Source organism: Typopeltis vanoorti, chromosome 13 (genome assembly GCF_054136105.1).
Source record: "Typopeltis vanoorti isolate ZY-2024b chromosome 13, IOZ_Tvanoo_1.0, whole genome shotgun sequence".
Lineage (NCBI taxonomy): Eukaryota > Metazoa > Arthropoda > Arachnida > Uropygi > Thelyphonidae > Typopeltis > Typopeltis vanoorti.
Genome location: NC_143561.1, coordinates 108487623 through 108512162, shown reverse-complemented (window position 1 = coordinate 108512162; position 24540 = coordinate 108487623). Strand labels below are relative to the sequence as shown.

General features: G+C 34.6%; 1 protein-coding gene across 3 annotated transcripts in view; it reads right to left on the bottom strand.

Moving 5' to 3' along the window:
- LOC150100462 (integrin alpha-PS2-like) overlaps window positions 1–24016 on the bottom strand; it is a 511813-nt gene extending 487797 nt beyond the window's left edge. For all 3 annotated transcript variants that reach the window (XR_016549302.1, XM_090403279.1, XM_090403280.1), the window contains exon 1: window positions 23317–24016. Coding sequence is in view for 2 of the 3 variants with exons in the window: in XM_090403279.1 (XP_090259405.1) it covers window positions 23317–23534 (218 nt within the window). In the remaining variant the exon portion in view is untranslated. The remainder of the gene's footprint in view (window positions 1–23316) is intronic.
- Between the last annotated feature and the right edge of the window lie 524 nt (window positions 24017–24540).

Here is a 24540-nt window from a genome sequence, read left to right as displayed (position 1 = left end):
ATCATTTCATCCATCAGCATATTCGAATCGTTCATCATGGTCTTAACACTCCTTGTTAACAGGGCTCGACAAATTATGCAAAATCTTGCTCGTCATGAAAAAAATGTACTCATAATATAAAAGGATATATGATCCTTTTATATTAGGCTTGTGTTTTCTTAAAGTTAAAAAAATTTTATTTAGAAAGTTATTCTTAATTAAATAAAAAACATATTTTGTCAGGTTTGCAGCTACTTGCCAACTGGCAAAATCTGTTTGCCACGGGCTAGTGGGAGAATGCATCTATAGAGCCCTGCTTGTTAAACACACTGTTAGTCAACTTCTTGGGATAACCCTTGGGATATATATATAACGGATAAAAATTATTTGCTGTTATACTTAACAGCTTATAATTCGGCGGCTTCTCGGAAACTTTCATATTTTCGTTTCAGCAAGTAACTCTTCTTCCACACATTCTTTAGCAGATTTCAGTTATTTGCATCATTCAAATATCTGAAGACTGCCACACAAACTATCTGAAATATGCAATAGAGAATATAATAATAATAATAATAATAATAATAATAATAATAATAATAATAATAATAATAATAATAATAATAATAATAACAACAACAACAACGCTCTCCAGACTTGAGAATATTGACCAAGATTTTTGCTGACCGAGTGTTACATAGTTCTGAAGTGTTTAATAATATATCATGACTATAAGTTGTCGGAAGGAGAGAGAGATAGAGAGAGAGAGATCTAGCCTTGATCTGTAACCTCTAATTCATATCAGGAGAAAGGATCGTGAGAATACGTTTTTTTGCAGCAATGCTTTCGCTCCATTCCTTCTAATCGTCTTTAATAATATAATTCTCTATATCTTAATTCTTTAGTTATGGAAAACAGCTGTAAACCTCTGTTTTAGTAACTCAACCTTGATTTTTTTACAGCGCTTACGTAAACTTAAAATTTTAGATTATGAACGGGCATCTGTTATAGCAAAAGGCTTCACTCCCAAAAACTCCATGAGATGTGGGAGTGACCATAGGGCTTCCAGTGACGTCACATATGAATAACTAACTAAGCTGGCCAAAAATAGAATTTGCACAGCTAATTCAGATAAATACAATGCAGATAAGTCCAAATTATATAAACTGGCATTGAGTCTTTTCCGCTAATCCACACTTTTTTTCTAAAGCAAAATGTAAAAAAGGCTCACTGATAAGTTTAACAATCTTCATAATACTTTCTAGATTATAGATGTTTGCATTTGTCTTTATTTTTTGGGAGTCGACATTATGTAAACGCAACCCAGACAAACGTGAGGAAGCACAGATTGAAAATAATGTACAATGTTACACTGCGCTTGCGCTGAAAGATATGTTGCATGAGATAAATCTATTTACGAGGAAGAGCCCTATGAAAATGAAAGATAAATCATAAACAAATCTTAAGAAGATAACTCGGGTTTCTAAAGGTCATGCAGTAGCCCTTACTGTCTCCTAAGAAGGAATAGATGACTCTACAGTTCAAAGAGTGGAAGAGTCCTTGATGTCCAAAAGGGGGGGAATTTGTACTATCAAAAGTGGTGTGGTGGAGTTGAAATATAAGACGTTAGCTGATATTTAACTAACTCATTATGATAAAGTAGTATTTACTTTTAAAAGGTTTCTAATTTTATCTAAGCAAGTCCAGTATGGTACTTTTTTTTTGTTTCTTAACTGTTTTTAAGTAAAAAGCTAAATCTTGGAGTTTTGAATTAAAATCGCGTGGGGAAATTCTGTAATAAAATTTAACAATTACAATACCATTAAAAGCAAAGTTCATTCTCACACTTAACAAACAGAAACTTCTCTCGTCTAGAAGGGGCTACTTAAAGAATGCCAATGTTCTTAAGAGTTAACAAGGTTATAGAGGCTAACACACTTGAGCAAGTATCCTGTTGACAAGTCTGAACTTCTTAGAAGCCCTGTCGGTTATCTTGACGTGATGGCTAAAACTTTAAACAAAATGTAGTCGGAAGCATGTTTATGTGCACATTAACATAAAAAGTGTGGATACGACAGACAGACGGATTTAGATTATGCTTATTCAAGGGAGTTGTCATTTATCACGAAATTTCGCTGGTAACTCCAACTAGGTTGTACAAATCTTTATAGCGTATGATACTATAAGAATGGCAGGGAGACAAGTTTTCTATAAAACTTTCTTTTGTTAGCAGTTTGATTCCTAAAGAAATCTATGAGTGCTCGCAGTTTACATATCTACTCGACTGATATTCGCACGCGTCAGGCGATCTCGTTCGTGTCTCCTTTTACATATTGATCACATGAGCACAGCACACAAGAAGCAGTTACATCTATTTATCAGGAACATTGCGTCATGTGACCCAGTCAATTTATCCCTTATCATCCATTAAAATAACTGCTCGTTCCCAGTCTTTGTTCTTTAACGAATAAGTTATTGGAAGTAAGTAAAATTGCTTGAAGATTGAAATCATCTGAAGATGATATCGAGAGGCAGGATTGCTTGTATCAGAGCATAGAAGCTAAATAAACGATTCCTTTTGAATTACTGTATATGTCGGCGTATAGGACGACGGGCATATAAGACTAGGCCTAAATTGTAGGCTATTTTTAGGTTTTAAACTTATGTCGGTAGTATAAGACGACCCCCCAAATTTTTTCTTTTTTGTATTAATGCAACGTTAGGTATTGTTGTTATATCCGATATTTTTTTATCTACGCATATCCGTTGTTGTTGTTGTTTGTATAACATAGATTTAGTGTTTACGCGAATTATCCTAATTAAAAGTGATTAGCGTCAATTTTAATTAATTATTAATTTTGCATTTTTTAAAAATTTTAGCATTATTCAAATTGTTATCAGTTAAAATCATGGAACCAGCAATAAAACGAAGAAAGTATGAAGCTCGATTTAAAATAAGGGTAATTGAAATGGAAAAGCAAACTAATAACTGTGTTGCTGCAAGAAAGTTTGACATAACCTAGAAGATGGTAAGAGAATGGAGGAAGAAAGAAGATATTTTTTTAAAAAATGCCAAAGAAAAATGTGCGATGAGAACGGGGATCACCCAATGGCTGCAACTGTAAAATCACGTTGCAGAATGGGTAGTAGAACAAAGGCAGAATGGTTATCTTGTTACAAGAAATATGATTAGAACATATGCACGAAAATGGGAAAGATTGAATCCGGATGAAAGTCTAGAATTCAAGCTACTTCAGGATAGTGTAATCGTTTTATGAACAGAAAAAATCTGGTAATACGACAAAAAACGAAAATTGCTCAAAAACTATCAGCAGATCTTGACCACAAACTTACCAGTTTCGATAAATTTATTATTCAGTTGAGACAAGAACATAAATTTATATTGTCAAATATTGGAAATATGGATGAAACTCCTGTGAGCTTTGATATGATAAGCAATAAAACAGTGGAGTCTAAAGGTAGTAAGAGTGTGCTAGTTTGAAGTACAGCTCATGAAGAATCAGTTTACGGTTGTGTTTTCATGTTTGGCTGATGGAACCAAGTTAAAACAATGATCATCTTCAAACGTAAAACTAAACCTAAGATAAAATTTCCTTCAAGTGTTTTGTACATTTTCACGAAAAAGGATGGATGGATGAAAATGGTGTGAAATTATGGATAAATAATGTGTGGAACACGCGACCATGCGGTATAATGAAGAAACGCAGTTTATTAGTATGGGATATGTTATAGCCATTTAACTGATAATACTAAAAGTATTCTAGAAAAAAAATAACATAAAAATTGCTGTTATACCGGGTGGTTTGACTTCTATATTGCAACCATTAGACGTCTGCTTGAACAAACCATTTAAAGATCACATGCGAGAAGAGTGGAATAATTGGATGTTGATTAGTGAAAAATCATTTACAAACGGTGGATCTATGCGCGCTGCATCACTTGATATGTTGTGCAATTTTGTGATCAAAGCATGGAATAAAGTAAAAGTAGAAACTGTAATAAAATCATTTAAAAAGTCTGGTATCTCTAATCTTATGGATGGTAAGGAAGATGATCTGTTGTGGGACACTGATGATGAAAACGAAATCAATTCACCTGATTCGAACTGGGATTCATATGACAATCATTTAAACAATGAATTAACATGAAAAATTGAAGTTAATAATTATTATTTGTTTTTTAAGACTTACATCTATTGTAATATTTTAAATAAATTTATGTAACAAAAAATTAATCTGATTTGTTTATAAACACTGCCTATTTTCTTATCTAACGATGTATTGTAACTACCTAAATGTTCATCCAAGAAATTAAGCTTCCCTTTTTATACTCGCCGTATAAGACGACCCATGATTTCGAGTGGTTTTCTGTAGCATTTGAGAGTCGTCTTATACGCCGACATATACGGTACTTGAAAGGTGATAATGAAATCAAATGATGTTTTGTTGTGCAAAATCAGTTGTGTTCTTTGTTTATTATATTTGCATTTTCTTTCCATCTTTCAGAAATACAAACTTGGTCCGGATAATGGACGTTAGAAAACTAATTTTGTTTTAACCGGTCGATGTTAGTGGCATAGCTAGATTTTTATGACGTTAATAATATCGCAGCGAGAGAATCGATTCTTGTAACAATCTTTTACTCATATCAAAAGTTCTTTAAAAAGTAAAATTTCAGCAAAATTAATGTAACAAAAATAAAATGAAAGATATAAGATTTCAAATCGGTACCACAGTGAACTGGATGATGAAGGAGAAATTTTTAAATTGGAATGTTATTGTTTTCAAACTGGGTGAGCATCATAAACTGCTCTTGACATGCTAATTATTGTTATTGACGTTTCCTTTTAAACCTGCAAATGATAATTTTTGCAAAAATGCTTGAAGTACGAAAGATGAATGGAGAACAACAGTTGTAAAAGTAAGGAGTTGAACGAGAATAGATTGACACGCCACCTTTCGCTGCATCTTTCACTTTCACATGAGTACCAAGTCGTGAACCTCTGGGTGTCAGCAGCTTACCCGACACAAGGTAAGAAACGTCTGCAGTGAAAAAGAAGAGGTTTAGCTTTTCTGGATACTGAGACGGCTATGGGTATGATATATTTAGACTAGAAGAATCTAGAAAGTATTGCATTTCTGGAAAGAACTTGAGAGAAGAAGAAGAATCCATTACATCCAGTCTATATCTTGATACTATCTTTAAAAATCAGATGCTCTGGATTCTTTTTGTGAGAAATGAGGAAGAATTCCTCGAATTAATCTATAGGTTCTTCATCTTTCGCTGGTGAAATAAGTAAGAATTATTGTCCATTCTCACACTGAATCGAATGCAAGTTAAGTTAGCCAGGAGCCCATTTGGTAAAATATGGTTGCTTATGTCGATTAAGGTCTTCAACAGACAATCCGTGGTATTATGCTAGTGCGCCAATGAAAATCATCTAATGAGATAAAGATATTCAAACATTCATCCCAGAATTTTATTAGAAAACGCGGGCTTAATCCGAACCGCTTAGCCAACGTATAACTGTAGACCTTGAATTCCTGCTAGTTCATATATTGAGAGTGCATTATCATCTCTGACATGAGAAGAAATTCAAACTATCAGCAAGTTACGCAATGATGGGATTTGTTAAATCGCTCAGCATATATCAGAAAGAGAAAATATGCAAAAATAAATAAATAAATAATAAAAAATTAAGATCTCGAGATTTTCCATCACTGGTTTGGTTCGGATTAGAAAAGGGTGTATCCTTATTCGCTGCTTCACATTGCGAACTTCGGTCACGATGTTCGTTACCAATGCATTCCATATTGGTGATTGTTATGGCTGATGGACAGTTTAAGGACTATTCTTTATATAAGGAAAGACTATCCTGTTAGTTGCATAATATCCTACTAATGTACTAACCCTTGAATACCTGTAGTTTAAATTTTTTCGTTGATTGTTTCGACATCGGAATGTGGAAACAATCCACATTCCGATGCTCTTATTTAATGATGATATACAGCAGGAGAGGCTACCTTGTTGTTTGGAATTACAGTCAAAGCATCTAAGATTGTAAGACCAGTATGTATGTTAATTACATGTCTTTAACCCTAACAGGTATAAATATTTATGTCGGAAATAGTGTGGGTCCTATGGTTGATTCTTGAGGTGCAAGGTGAAAATCCCACTTGTCTGTACCAAAGATTGATTAACTCTAAAAATAAAACAGCAAACAGAGATATTTATAGATAAAAGTTGCCAGTTTTTAATGCTATATTGGAAATAAGTGCATGGAATACATGCAGGAACATACACATTTTTGGCCAAAAAAAAACATAGCAGACTAATGGAGATAGGACTTGATTTCAGTTTATGACAGCCAAGTTTCCTGCTCGTAACAGGTCTCTATGCTCAACACGCTATAAAGAACAGAGCATAAGTAATTAGTAATCGACAGCTAATGTCCTTTATAAAAATATAAACAGTTCTAATTCGTGATCTTTCATTCCTGTCGGTAGTTCTAGTTGAGTATCTATATTGTTAGGAATTAATATTATTTAATAATTTCTGATATTAGTGCTAATTATTAATTACCATAATTGTTAAGGATTATGAATTAATCCACAAATGAACAAAACATCGAAACCTAATAAAATAAACGGCCAAAATAACCATTTAATACGAGTTAACCATATCACTTTCTCTCAATTTAATCTACGTCATTAAATTTGTCCCGTGATCCTGCAAAATATCTCGTTTATAATCATCATCTACGAACGTCCAATCCAGAGCTAATTAGGTGGTGGACGATCATCGCCCACTGAAAGTGACTGATGTTATGTTTGGTCTCTACAGCACGTTCCCGACTTCTCTCCCACCAACCTTCGAACATGTGGTGAGAGTGATACCTTTTAAGAGCATACCAGACATACTGTGGAGATCCAGGCCTCCTCACTTTCTAGGGTACAGCAGTTCCGCAGGCTGGCTGTCAGATAGCGTGCAGAACCTAACCTGGTAGTAATAGCGCGTTTCGATGGCTTCTCGATCAGCTGGCGTATAATCCGGCTGCCATTTGATCTGAGAGACCTTGTCTGAAGGGACACCATGTAGCTGGAAGTACTGTCGACGCCACTTTATGGCATGGAGACCGGTGGCTCTCTGTATAGACGGCATCTCTAAGCCTCTATTCCCTCCCACTACATATGTTCACTTTGTTCTTTTCTCTTCGCCTCTTTGGGTTCAGTCAAAAACAGGAGATAGGGTTTGGATGTAGGTGGTGGTGCACTAAACCCAAATAGATATAATGTTAATGTGGTTAAAATAAAAAAAAAACCACAAACATTTTTAAATAATAATAAAAGTATACAAAAATCTTTTCCACATTCAATAACATTCGTGGCATAAGCACCAACTTAAATTACGTTCACCATCACCTACCGACATCCATACCTTATCTTCTGTTTTTGACTGAACCCAAATTATGCCACATCAACTCCAGTCGAAACTATACTCTATTTGATTCCTCCTGCCATAAAAGTAGTAGTACTTGTGCTTTTCCTTTCTGCTGTTCCTTGTTCCTTGCCACAGGAAACCTAATCATAAATCGCCTCCTTTGCTTTGACCATCAGTGGCTCAGTTTCTTCCTCATTCATCTGCTGTCTTTACAGCTCATCCAGTTCTGAAAATCATTCTGAACTCTTTAAATTCTTATTCTTTAAGCTTCATTTCCTGCAGTCTAACTATCCTAACAGTGAAGTTATCATCCTCTCTGACTTTAATGCCCACAACTCCTACTGTATCTCTTTGTTTTATTCCACTGGCTAAGACAGAATAGAGCTAAGTTATTTACTATAAGCATTTACTTACTATATCAATTGCTATAGCAAATTATAGTGCAATTTCTGCTCATCTGTGCTCCCGTACCAGATGGAAATATTTCAACGTCATCTAAAGATAAAGTAGACCTTCTAACATCATCCTTCTCATCCAACTTCCTGTACAGATGACCAATGTGAATCACCTGCAACTTCACCTGAAACATTGCATCACATGCCTTACCCTTCAGCTAGATGAACGTCAGAAGAATCACGAACAAAATAGATACCAAAAAAGCTTCTGTTCAGATGGTATTCCACTAATTGTGCTCTAATGAGATGCGCTTCCGAACTAACGTCTGTCTGTCTGTCTTTATCATCTCCACACTATATTATGCAGCACCCTACACCATGGAAGCAAGTCCATATACAGCCAATTCCAAAAAATGGTGGGGAATACAAATGTTTAGCACCTGTCTGAGAGAAATAAGAGAGAAATAAGTCAAACTATTGACTTATTTCTCTCATATGAGTCCAATACGATCACCAATACATCGGATCACCTAGCCTTTCTCCCATCTCTGGAAAGATGCCATGGAAATGTTTGAAGAACTCATTGCTGTTGCACTTGACATTTCCAAGGCATTTGATAGGGTTTTGAGCGAGGATGTTTCCGCAAATTTCCATCTTATAGTCGTATTGCTTTTTTCCCTCGTTACTGGATTGTCACTTTTCAGTGGATCCTTCATTGACACAATGAACTACCTACAGAGGGGAAGAGGGGGTTTCTCTTTTCAGATTCCCCATTAAAGCAGATTTTTCTCAGAACTCGGTTATTTCACTCATTCTCTTAATTATATATGTAAGCGATATCTTCTCACTGACCTCTAACCCTATTCACAGTTTTCTGATGAGCGTAAGCTTCATTCCTCCTACTCCTACGATAAATCTTGCAGTGTTCGCTTAAACTTCAATATCACCTACGAGTATTACCAGTGCCTTAAACACTGGTCTTCATATTAACTTTCGATTGAGTGATGGCAATATACGCACCTTTAAAGCTTTCGAAAGACAAATATGTCTTTTGCCTACACACGGCATTTATATGTTATATATTTTGCGGCCTCTCGTGTGTGGAATGAAATAAAAAATCATGTTTTTTTTATATTTAAATTTCTATTCTTTTTATGTCGTCACTGAAAACAACAGTCGCTTGACTTTTTCCTTTAATTATTGAATAGCTACTCGTGTAATAGAAAATTATATATGCAAACTATGAAATGGAAGAGATGAAATAACGGTGAACTGACGTAGCTAAGGATCTTGCTACTACACGCCACTCACGGAAAGTGTACAGAGATCAACACATCCTTACCGCAACTCTAAATTCTTAAATCGCGGAATAAAGAAAATCAAATAAAAATTACAAAATTAAAATATTACTTTTTAAATGAACCGTACATTTTAACGAATACGTTGGTAATTTAATACTCGATATATTGAATTAAAACCATACAGTATCTGAATAAACATATCAAGTTTGTGAACGAAAGTTTCTCGACTCAAATGCTATCTCCGCACAGTGATCCTGGTTTTCCCCCCCTCGCTGTATATTTAGCACACTACTGAGGACCGTTTCTCTAAGAAGATTAACGTCCAGTGTTTCACCATACCCCTAAATCATCTACTAGTAGATTGCGCTCTTGCAGCACACTCGAAAATACGACGCATGCTCTTTGATTAAAAATACTGGTGAACATGACAGGAACACTTACATACTTGTTGATTGAAGGTAAGTTAGCTGATCACAAAAGGAAGAACTGTGATAGGTTTCCTCCTAGTAACCCAGATTCTCTTCCCTCCGTAGGAAAAGATAAATTGGCTGAAGGAAAACTTGCTTGAGTGCTACATGGTCTCTGAAATTTCGATGAAGCGGATTTTCCAGCCGGTTTGTCTTTAATGGACAGATACATGCAAAATGTTTTATATAAATATTCTTGCACAATTCAGTTGTATCGTTTGGAGGTCATGAGTAGCTGTGCATTCATATGTTGCGAGTGTTATTCCGCACTTTTTTTTTTACTGTCATTTTGGTTTAACGCATGTTATGTAAAGGTTTGTGATATTTGACAGTAAATTGTATATGAGAGCTACCGCGACCTCCGATGTCAGTATAGTATGTTTATTTATTTATTTTTCATTCTTTGTTCAATAATTTCTAGATTGTATCTGAAAATAAATAAACCATCATATATTACTGAAATAGAGAGCCAAAGGCTTATTTTTGTCATACATGATCTATCTCTAGGAGATGTGCTTTACATTTATGGAATATTAAGGAAAGTGGTCTGGAGCTTACTCCACTTTTACTACGAGTTGCCCATAAGTGTACTAATACTTGCATCCGCCGAAACTTTTAGTTTCTATATATTCGACATGAAACTCTTGTAGTTTCTATATTTGGCTATGAAATAATGCTGGATTTAATATTCACTTAATTTATACCATCATGTACTATATTTGAAGTGTTTTTTCTTTATGTTTTATTGCATTTTAGCACATACTAGTAATGAATGTATCTCTCAGATATACCGCGTCGTAACGCTGCAAAATTACCGAACTCCCGAGTGTTAAATATTCTGTCCTGTCACCGAACTACAAGGATGAGAACAAATTAGAAAAACTTTCTAAACATGATATAAGAACAACGCAAAGGCGTACCAGAATTACATGCCAGAATCGCATCCAATTAACTTCATATTAAATAATGATTACAAATATCCTACTATGAATTTGCAGTTCGGCCTACAAAATTAAAGAATAGATATAGACCTTTAGGACTCCTGTATTTAAACAAAATTAACTTGTATTTAGCAGTATTTACTCTCTATCTATCTATCTATCTACTAAAACCCCGAGCAGTTGAATGCTTAGGTTCCCACCCTTCTGAAATCCTATGTTTAAAAGAATCTAAACAACTATAACGAACCGTATAAAGTCATCTACAACTCTCCAAGCAACAACATCCAATAATAGCCAGGAGGCACCCATTGCACGTTAATGAGAACTGTGTTTCATTGCCACAACGGTTTCTTTCAGTCATGTTTCTTTACTCCTTTGAGAATCCCTTAAAATAGTACGCAAAACATGCGATGACACTTGCAATCAGTAAAGTGAAGTATTTCTATTATATGTACATAGTGTTGCATTACAAGATCAATATCCCGATTTTCAGAGTTAATAAGAATGCAGGACAGCTGCGGATATTATCACTTACAATGTTTGTTTAGGATTGGCCAGGGATTGGTCTCGAATGCATGAAAAGTTCTCTTTGTAGTTCTCAATGCCAGGAAGATTGATTATCCCTAATCTACATTGATAAGACACTGGTGAGATACCGGGGACCATGCAGAATATCTCCACAACAGCTTTCGACTCTTCCCCTTGAGAGTTTCAGATGAGCTCCTAGGCAGTTTGCCCTACTAGCGGTTTCAGTGGACCAGATAAGCTCTCATCTCACATTGCACAGTTTTGGCATCATGGATACTCCACTTATCCCTGTGTCCAATTTACAGTCTGTTTTCACAAACCATCTGCATACAGGATTCAATATTCATTTATCTGTTAATAAAGATATTTCGAGAGATGCATATTACTCATTAAAAGCCAGGTTTTTATTCATAAAACCATTCATAAGGTCACATCATTCATGTGATTGTGAATGTGGACAATAAATAATATTTCAATTGTTTATGCTCTGAGATTTCCAGAACAATCAGACAAAGAAGGCATCTCTTTGGAATATAGTTGTTTCTTACGTCGATTAAGATACTTGGAGAAATTCAGTTCTAATTGGAATAAAATGAACTGGGAGTACAGGGGTGTTTCCTTCTTCACAGGACACCTGTACAGATCGCATCTTTCAACTGTTTTCGAATAAATTTGGAATAATTGTTGCTAGCATTGTTTAAAAGGACCGAAATAGAGATCAAGGTTGTAAATTAGGAAGAAAATAAAATGCCAAGAATACTGTTATTATGTCATATAAAAAGTTAGCCAAATATTGAAAAAAAAAAACCCAGAAAGGCCGCAATTTAGAAATGTAAACAGAATAGCCCGCAAACAAAAACAAAAACGGCTAACGTCAAAATAGTACCCATTTGGCTGACATTATTTTGTCTTAATTATTGTGGACTCCTCTAAAATTTCCCTTTGAAAATTTTCTGTAATACCATTTCATCAGCAAAAATAAAACCGCTAATTATCAAACAATAATGTCAATATGGGGGTCATTTATAAAGTGAATTAGCTCCTTTTTTCTCTTTCAAGCTTCCAGGTTTGTTTACTTAATTTATTATTGTAATAATAAAACCAAAGGGAATTTCAGGGTCTGTAAAAAGAGCAAACCTCTGACGATAGAGAAATACTCGTAATATACGCTTGGCTACCACAAAAATATGAGGAATAAAGGACGACTACAGTAAAATATTACTGCAGGGACAAGGGATTTCATCCCCTCGTAATCAACCCTCAGACAACCGTCTGGAAAGCTTAGGATTACGTTGTAAACAGAAGGAAACTGTTTATCCCTGAATATTATTATATGAAGTGTAGAGACTTAAGAAAAAAGTTATACGATTGACAAGAAACCTATTAAACTATTACAGGAGTAATTACATCTTTTACCTCCATGTATCGGCTTTATCATTCGCCCAGCAGCATCATTGTTTATACACCCACGGATCAGAAGTACAGCTTCATCCGGAGAATATTCCTGAAATCATCAGCATTATGTAATGCATGATGTAATGTTACTCTGTCATCATCAGGAGAACTCTTGGTTAGCAACGAGCCATGTAGGCTAGAGTAGTCCCATAATATTTTTAGCGACAAACCGTAAGAAACTGAAAGCCAATGGTAGTATCGTTGTTGAAAGGTTGGATAAGTAGTGACTCTGGTTCTTAAGATGAGCATAATTTATCATCACTTAAATACTTACAATGCCACATTAAGAATAACCTACAACTTTTCACTGGTAAAACGGACATTTGGTCACGAGATATGAACAGAAATGGTGTAATGTTGGATGTTTGTCTGTGAAAATACTAGTGGTGGCGGTCGAAGGTAGATGGCGTGGGTTTAGTGGCGGTCAGTTGGTGGATTGTGAGTGGCGAAAACAGAGTTGTAGAGCAGATGCCCTCCCTCGATGAGTCTTTGGACTCCCTGGAGGTGACAAATAATAATAATAATAATAATAATAATAATAATAATAATAATAATAATAATAATAATAATAATAATAATAATAATGTTACTCTGTCATTATTTAGTTGCTAGTGAGAGATGACAGCATTTATGAAGTTCAATATTTGTTTTATTTCATTTGCATTTAGTGAATGCATATAGCTTAAATTTATAAACATTTAAAACGAAATTGCATTGTATACTCTATTATGTCTATTTAAATAATACGCGAAGATAAAATCTATAATTCGCAAATTATTTATCGTTTCAGGCTGATAGCCGAGTTAGAGTAGCTATTTTGTAACCACAAACTATGGATGTGAATTCCATTGTGGCATGAATATGTTGTTAATGTCTTTCGGTGGGAGATGAATGTCATCCCATTTTTTGTACTCCCTCACGGAGACACTGAAAAGACAGTGGTTGCTATGAATACAATCAGGTTCACAAAACTGTCATACAAACTGTACATACTTTCGTATATGGTATTGATGAGAGTATAATAGGATGTTGACTGAAATGAGGTGGTACACTAGCCTAATGTTTGGTAATATAACGTAAAACTCTTCTCAAAAAAAGAATAAATTTTTTATTTTTTTTTTGAGAAAAATTGTTAATTTCCCTCATTCAAGATAGCAGGTTTTTTTTTTGTTGTTGTTTTTTTTTCTGATAATGATGTTGCCAACTGGAAACTCCACTGTTATTATGAGAATTATGAAAATAATAAAATTATAACTGAAATCTTTAATAATAAAATAGACGGGGGATTCGGTTGCCCAGCACGCTAACTCATCAGGAAAAGCAGGTCTTCTATTAGCTGTTTCAGTTAAACAACTTCGTGGTAACTTTACCGCTTTATATGTACGCCTTTACAAAAGTCCAAGGTCACAAATTATTTCGCTGTAGAGTGGCTACTCTAGGGCCAATAACGTACAATGAACCGACACGGCTAATGTATTTCGCTAATTAGATTTTTTTTTCTATTACAAAGTAAAAAGCACAAGTTAATCTTGAGGACATCATTATAATTATTATAATGCTGTTTCTGGTTGACATGAGCACACAGATGTTACAATGACGTCGTAGATTCTGATAGTGTTTTCTAAATCCGCAAAAGAGATTTCAAAGGTAAAAAATTTCTTTAATTAAAAATATATTCCTTTCTGATGACCTAAATATGACAAAATTAACACATAATTACCAAGATACAGAATGGAAATGTCTAGTGGCTTTATTTTATTTATTTATTTATTTATTAATGTACTGTGGATTTATATTAATGATAATCCATCAAAAAGATCTTGATCCTTCCACTTATGAATAAATGGTTGCTATGGTGAAAAATGATAACAAACATTCCAATAATCGAAAGGACTCTCTGGTTCTCTCTCCAGCAACCTTTCGAAACATTTGAAGTCTTCAGTATAAAAAAGAAGACTACTAACGGAACCAAAATTCAACCGTTGTAATTTTTTCCCTTGTATAAAATGGAAGTTGTTCCACTTGGATACTGACAGCTAAAACAGCTTATGAAAACGAAAGGTTATATTTCGCAATACAGAATGAGTGCATAGTTTATATTCTTTATTGTTTCATGTATGTATTAAAGAGAATTATAGAAAGATATTTTTTCAAGTAACTGTCGAATTGTAATATTAAATTATAATTATAATTTACTTGTGCTTTATTTGTAAGCCAATCATTGCACAAGTCTCGGTGATCGATCGGTCAGCGAGCAAATCTCTTTCAGATCCGAATTTTGTAATAGTTGCAGTGCTGCACTAGTTGAAGGAGTTTCTCCATTGATTAATTGAAGTAGAGGTGCTGCACTCTACATAAATGCTCCAGGAAATGAGATATTTCTAAATGGCTTTGTTGCATATATTTCTGATATTGTTATCTTAATTTCCCGGTTAATTTTTCATTTGAGATTTTTCCCCTTCCAACATAAGTTGGTAATATACAGAATTGCTTTCTAACAGGGAATGTAAATCGCCTAAAATGTAAAGTGCCAATCTTCGCTTGAAAAGAAGGATCTAGGAAATAATGGGATACTCCTTTAATAATTTGAAGTAATTCGTCAAATAATTGAAGTGAACTTCAGTGTATGTCAAACCTTGGAGCTTTCCTTAATATATTAGTAATTGTTTCAAAAGTCTATATACAACGTAAATGTCTGATTTGGTAGTCATGTGGTCAAATATGCTCATCGTAACCACTTCAGAGACTGCAGTCATCCATTCCCGAAACTTATGTTCTCTAAAAACTAAAGGGAGTGAAAAGACAATCGTGAAGACCAAAACCAAGGAAATGGCTGCTCATGTCAAGTAAAACACACTTCGTGAAATAGCTCGGGTAACTGTGGGCAATTCAAACTATTATACCCACTGCAACCCAGATCGACACATTGGCATTACCTAAACATTCCAGAAGGCTTTCCAAATCCCACGTGTGGTTGCTTGCTAAGAAATATTTTGTACAAACATGATTTCAAAACAGCACAATCCCTCAACACACGGGCGTTTGTAGTACAACCTTATTCCCTAACAAGAAGTCTACTTAGAGCTTCCTTGTGCAATCCAAGGAAGCCTTCCTCCTTCTCTTCCTATAAGCAATATCCCAATTATTTCCTTTTTAATATTTCTTTCATTATGTTTAGTACATCCGAATCTTGTGTTCATTTTTGAATACAAGTCTGGGACAAAATGATGTTTTAAAATCTCTCTTTTTTGATTCCAAGAAATATATACTGTTGATATTTACCGACACTACTGCAACCAAGGTTTAGCTTTTTTTATTTTAAAGAATGGAAACATCTTTAATATCTCATCTATTGATGGAAAGCGGAAACGTGTTTCCGCTTTCCAACGTATGCCCCCTAGGAACGAATTTATTAATTATGGAGTATAAAAGGTAAGAAACATTTAATATATCGGACGAAGAACATTAAGAAATCGACCGATTTTAAAATTATGTAAATTAAAAATAGGTACACGAAGTGTTACTCGATCTGCACGAACATTCGGGTTAAGAAATATCAGCACGAATATAAGATGTATAAAGAAGACTTTGTTTGCTGTTGTTGTCCCAGTAATTTAAGCCTACGAGTATTTGAGGTTGTTTTGATCATGAATGCAGTGACTGATGCTCGCATATCAAAGAAGCAATTATAATTAATGGCCAACGTCGAATAAAGAAAAATTATGCCAATTAACTCGAAGGTTATTTATATTTTTATATTTTATATTTTAATAGCGAATGACTTCTCCGGTTAATCTTGAAAGATAGTGAAAGAATAGTTTAACAGTTTAACACTTCCGTTTAAAATATTTTAACAGTTTAAGAAAAGTTTAACAGTTTTAAAATTTCCGGGTACTAAATTGTACGCGGAAATTTTAAATTTAACATCCGGAATTTTGGCATTTCTTAAAAATTTCAATTGGATTGCATTCCTAAAATGTGAAGATTTTAGGAATGCAATCCAGTTAAATCAAAATTTCGCAATCAAATTCCGGATACTGGATTGCAAAATTTTGATTTTCGGAATCAAAATTTCTAAACTGTAGATTTTTTTTTTTGGTAAAAAGTAAAGAATATTTGTTTTTCAAAAAATACAAAATTCTGGATATTACGACATACTTTAAGAACCGGAACTGATTCTAAGTAAAATACCTTCCTTTCTTATAAGTTTCCGGAAGCAACTTATGAGGAAGGAAGAAAATATAGTTAAAAACAAAAACTAAACTTAAGATGCTATTTATTATGAATTTTTAGGAAATTTATTTAGGTTGCCAAAGTAATGTAAATATCAGTGATCATCTGTTCATATTCCGCCCGCTAACACCGACCTCTTTGTCACCATTTTAATTCGAATTCCGAAAATAAATTCTCTTGTTTGTGTTCATTAATAGCGAGAGGATTCCGAAGCGAGGTCGCAGGGAGGCTAACACTATCTTCAGTTTCTCCACTAATTAGTAGATGACAGCCTTTCACTTCACCAAGAGTAAACATATGGTGGAAAACGAGTTTGTTAACTCCGCAAAACGAACGACGCTAACGGGATTAAGACTCGGAGGGAAGGAGGAGGGGACAAGAGGTCATGCTGGCACGTGGGCACATGGGTTTCTTAAATGTTCTTCTGCATATATTTATTTTGGTATCCTGATGGTGTTCCTTAAGGGTCGACGACCCTCATCAAATAATTACTTCCCGCCAAATGAAAAAGACCAGGTGTTGGACGGGAATTTATAAACAATGTCACAGTTTAAGTAACACATTGTTTATCTTGTGATCAAGGTGCTACCTGACATACTGATCATTTAAGTCACTCATCGTCTTCTTCTTCTCCCTAAAGAAAGGAAAGCAAATGTGCGAGTTAATTATAGCTTCGTACTGGTCCAGCCCGTCAGGGGAAAAATAAAATAAGCAGCTTTTTAAATTTAAAATAAGGACAGACAATGGTTTCTTTGAGGGAATAATTGTAGCATATATTCATCGGATTCCAATTTAGTTTACTGCTGGCTTACTTGGATTGGATGTATGATGATGGTTTATCCCTACAGTCGTCTCCGACCCTAAGTGACTTTGCAACACTTTGTGGCTTCCCCACAAAGTGTTCCTGGTGAGATTTTTACAGGGTAGTTCACCATTGCCCCCCCCCCCCCAATTTTATCCGGGCTAGGGACCGGCATATGGCCGGGACGTATTAATGATTGTAATCTATGTGTGTTCACGGGGACGGTTTGCCTGTTCTCGGGGAGGAAAAACGTCATGGACGAGAATCGAACCCAGGTCTTTCCGATATATATATATATATATATATATATATATATATATATATATATATATATATATATATATATATATATATATATATATATATATATATATATATATATATATATATATATATATATATATAACTGTATCTAAGACAAAAAGGGCTAATTCACATAATGAAATCATAAACCATGAAAAATTTCTTTATCAAGTTGGAATTAGAAGTATAATTTCAAAGATGAGGAGTAATCAAAATGAAAGCAAATCGCTATGCATCTCTCTCTCTCTCTCTCACGCATATGAGCGTCCGTAGAAAACTTTCCAGGTGGGGGCAAAGCAAAATTTTACAGGGGGGGTAAAGCTTGGAAATAAATAATTACATCAATAAATCTCTATTTAATTATTTATTTCTTTTGTTTTTTTTCATAAGTATATTCCAGGGGGGAAGGCAAGTGCCCCGTTTTCCCCCTCTGCGGACGCCCATGCACACATACACCAATTGAGCAGCTTTTTTGCACTGTTCAAACTGTTTCGTCCCTGCTATTTATAAATTCAGCTTCTGGATATATAAATGGCTTTTAATTAATTTCATTTCTGACTTAAACCAGATTTATCTGCTCATCCGTTAACTTAAAATCCTTTCTGCGAATTTGCTTTTCCTTCAGTTTCATTTTCTTTATGTGTTTATTAGGTTTTTTTCCCCCATATTCTTTTAAGCTGGTGCCGAAATAATACACGTAGATGTGAACATAATGTTTATTTTGTTCACATCTACGTGTGAACATAGATGTGAACAAGAACATAAATATTAAAATAAACATTGTTTATTTTAACATTTCTCGCGTTAACCATTTTTTCTTTTTCTTTTTTGCTATAAATCATCTTTAACTTCACGTTATTGCTCGATTTTTTTTCCCACATTTTTGGCTCTTCAGAAACCATTAGATTTTTATTTCCTTTTATAAGTTCTTATAAAAAGGTTCGGAGCTTGCACAGGGTTCATGCTCAGGTGCTTCCAACCGAAAATGGAAATATGCATTACGGAAATGTTCTATATTTCAAACATCTTTGTCTGAAGAGCTTCCATCATAATGACACCTTTTAGGAAATTTTAGGACACGCACATATTGTCAGGTCATTGTAGTGGAAGGTAAGGTAAGTTACTTAGCTCATATAAGAAGCTATAACAAGGTGAGTTGTTGTCCAATTTGTAAAACTAAATCTAAAATTCAATGAGGTTTTTGAGAAGCCAAATTATTTGGCTGCAACAGACAATTTGGGAATTGGACACAAAGCAAGATTGGATGGGATATTCATTTAACACCACTATAATAATCCTTATAGTTTATTTTCTACAGAATAATATACAATCCTAGCGTAAAAACCATTCTGCAGCCACATGAGTCTGATTAACTCACATTCAACTGAAAAAGTAAAAGGTCCTTCGTGTCCTACATGAGATTCAACCGCAGGCCTTTCCAAATAAAGGACATCAGGATATCGTTGATGGTGAATACATGGATTATTATCATTATCGTTGGTTTCCCAGCGCTGTGTGGGCCTGGGCCTTCTTCAGAAACTTCGTCTTCTTTGTTTATTGCTAAATTCCTCCAAGTTTTCACTACTAGAGTCTAGAATCCTGTATCACCCCATCTTAGTTTAGGTCTTAATTTTCAGAGACATATGTTAATATTGGTTTACAAGAATTTTGCACATCATTATATTTGTTCTTCTTGAGATCGAATGCGACTTTAAGCGTTTCCTAAGTTAGTGGCGACGACATCTATTTGCAGAATGAATACGTTTTTTGAATCTAAATACTGATATCATTTTTACAGTTGAGCTCTGATCCCAACATGCAAAACGATATACAGTTTCAAATTTATAGGCTAATCTCAATTTGAGAGAATCGTCATCACAAACGTTTTAGAGTTACTGGCATATACTTTTAGTGAGCAGACGCACTTGACAGAAATTGCATTACGTATGACGGCAACTTAAGTGCAACGCTTGTCCAGGCTTCTTGCTACATCGTGTATATCAAGAAGTCTTTCTAATATTATTCGAGGGAGTACCCGGAAAAATACATAAAACCTTACCAAGTTAAATTTATGCCGAGGGTTAAACGGTAGATATTTGTATGTGAACAGCTAATGGAGCGTGTATTAAGTTTGTTGAATTCTCGCATTTTCCAAAGAGCTATTCCTTTGGACGCTGCTAAGGCTAAATCTTGTAGCTAGTCGTGTGTGGGAGTAATATAAAAATACTAGAATTGAAGATAGACAGGTTTATTTCTTGATAAATTATACATGACAAACCTTGTTCAAATGGAATCATCCGAACAGCCGCATCATCTTTTAATATCAACTACAGCTTTGAAAAGGAAAAAGTACCTCAAAGAGCCAGTTAACAAAGCGTATTTACAGCTTAAGAAACTTAATATGAAATCAAAAAGACATTATCATGAACAAATACATATACTTTGTAATACAGAATGAAATTCGTTTTCATTTTGGTCGCAAACAAAAACCCCCGGAATTGTGGCAAAAGTATTTCTTTGAAAGTATTTTCTTTGGCAAAAGTATATCAGTCAAGATAAACATTAGTTTTTATTAAATGTCTTAATTCGTTTGCGAATATCTGTGTGGTTATTTTAAGTAGGTTATACATGGCCTGTTGAGAAAACGCGCACCTTAGATGGAACAAACACTGCATCTTTATCGCACATGCTGCATAAGTAGAATAAATGATAAAACTTTAATGCAACGTTTTACGCTAAAGATTGGGAAGAAAACAGGTGCTATGGATGTTTATTTAAGCAGCAAGAAGGTTGTCGTCTTTCAGGAATAATGCACTAGAAAACATAAATAGATGTAACGAAAAAGAGGGATGGAAAAGAAACTGGTTGAAATGATTTATAGATGAACATCGTGTCAATGTTAGAAAATACCTCAAAACATGGCATCCAAGTTTTAGGCAGACTTTTGGCGCACTGCCATATTGGAGAACAGTATTCTAAGTTGCGGAGGATTTGAACAGAGTTAACAGTTAATTGAGGCGGGAATAAGTGTCACCTGCCGCTGAAAGGTTGGGTTATCGATGTGATATGTTTGGGATATGAAAGGCTTGAGGTTTATATCCGTCCAAAAAAGAGAAGGAATCCAACTCAATTCTAAATGAAGAAAAAGCAAATACCATTATTGCAATTATTTTATATTATTATTATTATTTTAATCACTGCAAATATTAAACAAATTATGTTTTTGGATTAAACTGAAAATTTCCTCACTAATAATCAAAGCTAATTTAAACGAACTAAACGATTCTGCATTCGCACACTCTCTAAGCTACACGAAAAGGTCACAGTTAGCTCGTTTGTACTTGTTAGTGTGTAAACTCGGTCTTTGTCCTCAAAGAGTGTTTGCATGTGGCAACCATGTGCTGGAAACGAAGGCGAGGATCGGAGCGGGTAGTTTTTAATTTGTTGAGGCTGTCGCCAGTTTGGGTGATGTTTTGCGTCACATGCTTAAATTTGGAAAAGTGCCAGATGCTGGCGGTTAAGAAGGATTTAGAGGAACAAGAAGAAAAAAAAAAACCGTGACTTTAGAAAACCCTCATTTATCTCAGGTCCCGAAGAGGGAGTATTACGGCGGATCGGGTATTGTTTTTCCATTTGTATTCGTATTGGATTTCGTATTTAGCGATCGCACACACTTCTTAGTGAAGTGGAAGCTAAATTATTTATATTCTAAATAGAATAATTCGATCTGAAATCATATCAATTCATTTGGGTAAGTATTATTTGCATACTAAATAAGATGATCAGGCGAAATGGAGAGTGTCCCATCTCTAACCTACTGGTCGTGAGTTTCAAATCCAACGTTTGAGAATGCTTTCAGGTGGTAGATGACTTCATATCGCTCGATGGAGATTCTGCTGGAAGTAGGCTAAAAAAGGTCCATGTTTTGATTCATGGGGAGAGTCTCTGGACGATGCAGCCCTTAATCCACCCACGATACTAATTTACGATAGGTTTACAATCTCGTGGACGTGATTTCACATTAAAAATATGGCGGTTAGTTCTCAAGACTTTCTTTTTTTTTGGTTAAAAATTGATGTCAACTGTAGCTTACTATCATGACAGTTAACAGGAAATGCAAAAAAAAAAAAAAAAAAAAATCTTCGCAGGAAGCGTATGGGAAAAAATGTCAGTGCTTAGGCAACCTCGAAGTTATGGTTGATTAATTAATCAAAGCAGTCTCAATTTCAGTTTGATTGGTTGATCAGGAGCCCGTCTACTTTGCCTAAATCTGTTGAGAATACTATCAGAATTTCAGGAAAGAAGAACGAGCGTTTCTAAAAAAAACTTCCCAGCTATGATCGAGGATTCAAACCCAGCCTTATATGGAAGTATTTTTCACCTTAAAATAATATTAGATTGTTATTATTTATACGTGTAGAAATATTGGACCTCTTTTCATTTCAACAGCAAACCAAAGACAAAAATGCTCGGAGAACAGTTTTATCATAGCATTTCACGTTATAAAAATAGAAATTATTTCATCAAGACGCTCCGCAACTGTAGGGAAGGAGCAAAGCTAATGACTCATCTCTATTTTTTTTTCTCGTGAGAAAAGTACCTGACATCCTAGCTTATGAATTCCATGAAAATACAGTTATAATGTGCGATTCAACAGCAATACAGCAATTAATATTGTTATATAATTCTTTCATACGTATCTATTGACTAATTTCGATAATATATTTTATTTCACTAACATTTAATAGCATTTACTTAAAAGTGAACTTATCTTAACAATCAACTCCATGTTGTATAATTCGGCATACACATTTTATGCTATTACGTATAATACGTAAATTCAGCATTCGTCAATTTCGATAATATATGACAAAGTACAGTCTCCGCTATCAATCATTATTTATAGTATTTTAAAAAACGGCATTATTGTTTTTGTAATTTTGGTAGCAATAACGAACACTTACAAATTGTTCGTTAACATAAATGTACAAAATAAAAACCATGCATTGTTTCCGCGGTAGCCTGCAGTAATTAGTTAGCGGGCAAGAATTTTGAGTTTAACTTCGACTTCATAATATTTAATAAAATATTTTATTTATTATATTTATTTTTGTAAGATTTATATTTATTCTTACTGGGTGATTTTAGACTTGAAGTTTTGATTTGCTTATGCAAGTGAGATAACTTTGTACACCTTAATTATTAAAATATTAATTTTAAATAAATAAAGATTGATTAGAAAAATCAAAATATCTGAACTCATGCATGAAATAACAATTCATCTGCATTGAGTGAATAGCACTACCATTCAGTACTATTACTACATGCATACATTGCAAATTTTAGCACAAAGCATTAATTATAGTAAAAGATTTCTAACACAGACAAGGCATGTTGTAACTAGACGCCTCCGTCTTTGCATTTTGACAAAGCAAACAACAATAAATAACTCACCAGCTGTAATCCCGATCCCTATGCAGGGCAACTGAGAAACCAAAGAGGCTCCCTGCAGGTCCTCGATGAAATACTGCGGTCTGCGTGTCCACGTTAAACGAGACGGTCTGGTAAGTCCAAAGCAAAACGACTAACAGCCACCAGTAAGGAAAAGACAGCCGAGGCACAGATAAAAGTCTTAAGATGGACCATTTCTGTGGATAGAATTTTGCAGTCATTTTGATTGTGGAAATTTACACTAACACGGATGTTCTAAAATATGGATAGATGGCGGAGACACTTCTCTCTTCTTATCCTTTTGAATTCGATTAACGAGTCAGTCAGCAACTGAGAAGTCTTTAAGAAACGTACGTGGGTTTCAAAATCCGGTAATAAACGTTACTTATGTTCAGGAAATAACCCACTCTGGGTTGCACGTAATGTGCAACGACTTGGCCAACTATTTCTACCAGTTTCCTTAATCACGTGCTTTAAACTGATCATTTTCTCCTTTTGTCAAGTTTCGGTTATCACGTTGGCGAATTCAATTGCAGGTCAACTTAACGCAGGTTAACTTTTAGGAAGTCAATATTAACATTGTCGATGATGCCCGGATGTGAACATCAAATTAATCCTTTCTTGATTATTTTTTTAAAACAATTTAATTGAACGGAAACACCCCACAGCCTTATCGAAAGTCACCCACTGACCCACCGCTGCACATCGCAAACTTTTCTCCACTGTGGACTGAGTAGCTTTCATTCGCTCTTAAAAAGGAAACTTCTTATCAGTCATTTACAGCGCCCTCGCGTGGGAGTCATTGCTGCTATATGTCGATTTTCGTTGGTAGTGGATCATTGTTGCTACTTTTATCTATTCGGTTTCATTTGTTTTATTTAGTAGGGCAAATAGAAACACTTCACGGAAGTAGTTGAATGATGCGAATGTGCTCGCTAAGTTAGCGTGTTTCAATAGATGCGCGGGGAAACAAAAAAAAAAAAAAAAAAATGCAAATTCGCCATGGATTATTCATTGTAAATGTTTATCGCCGTTTGCTACATGATAGTTAACGAAATATGATTAAATATACTTAGAAAATTAAATGATTTCTGAAATAGTCAACCAATAGACATGCAGAATGTGAAAGAATAAATATCATTTGGAAAATACGGTAAATTAGATCAAGAAGAAGAAGAAGAAGACTATAAACAGGGTTAACAGGATGTATTTCTCTAATATATCTGC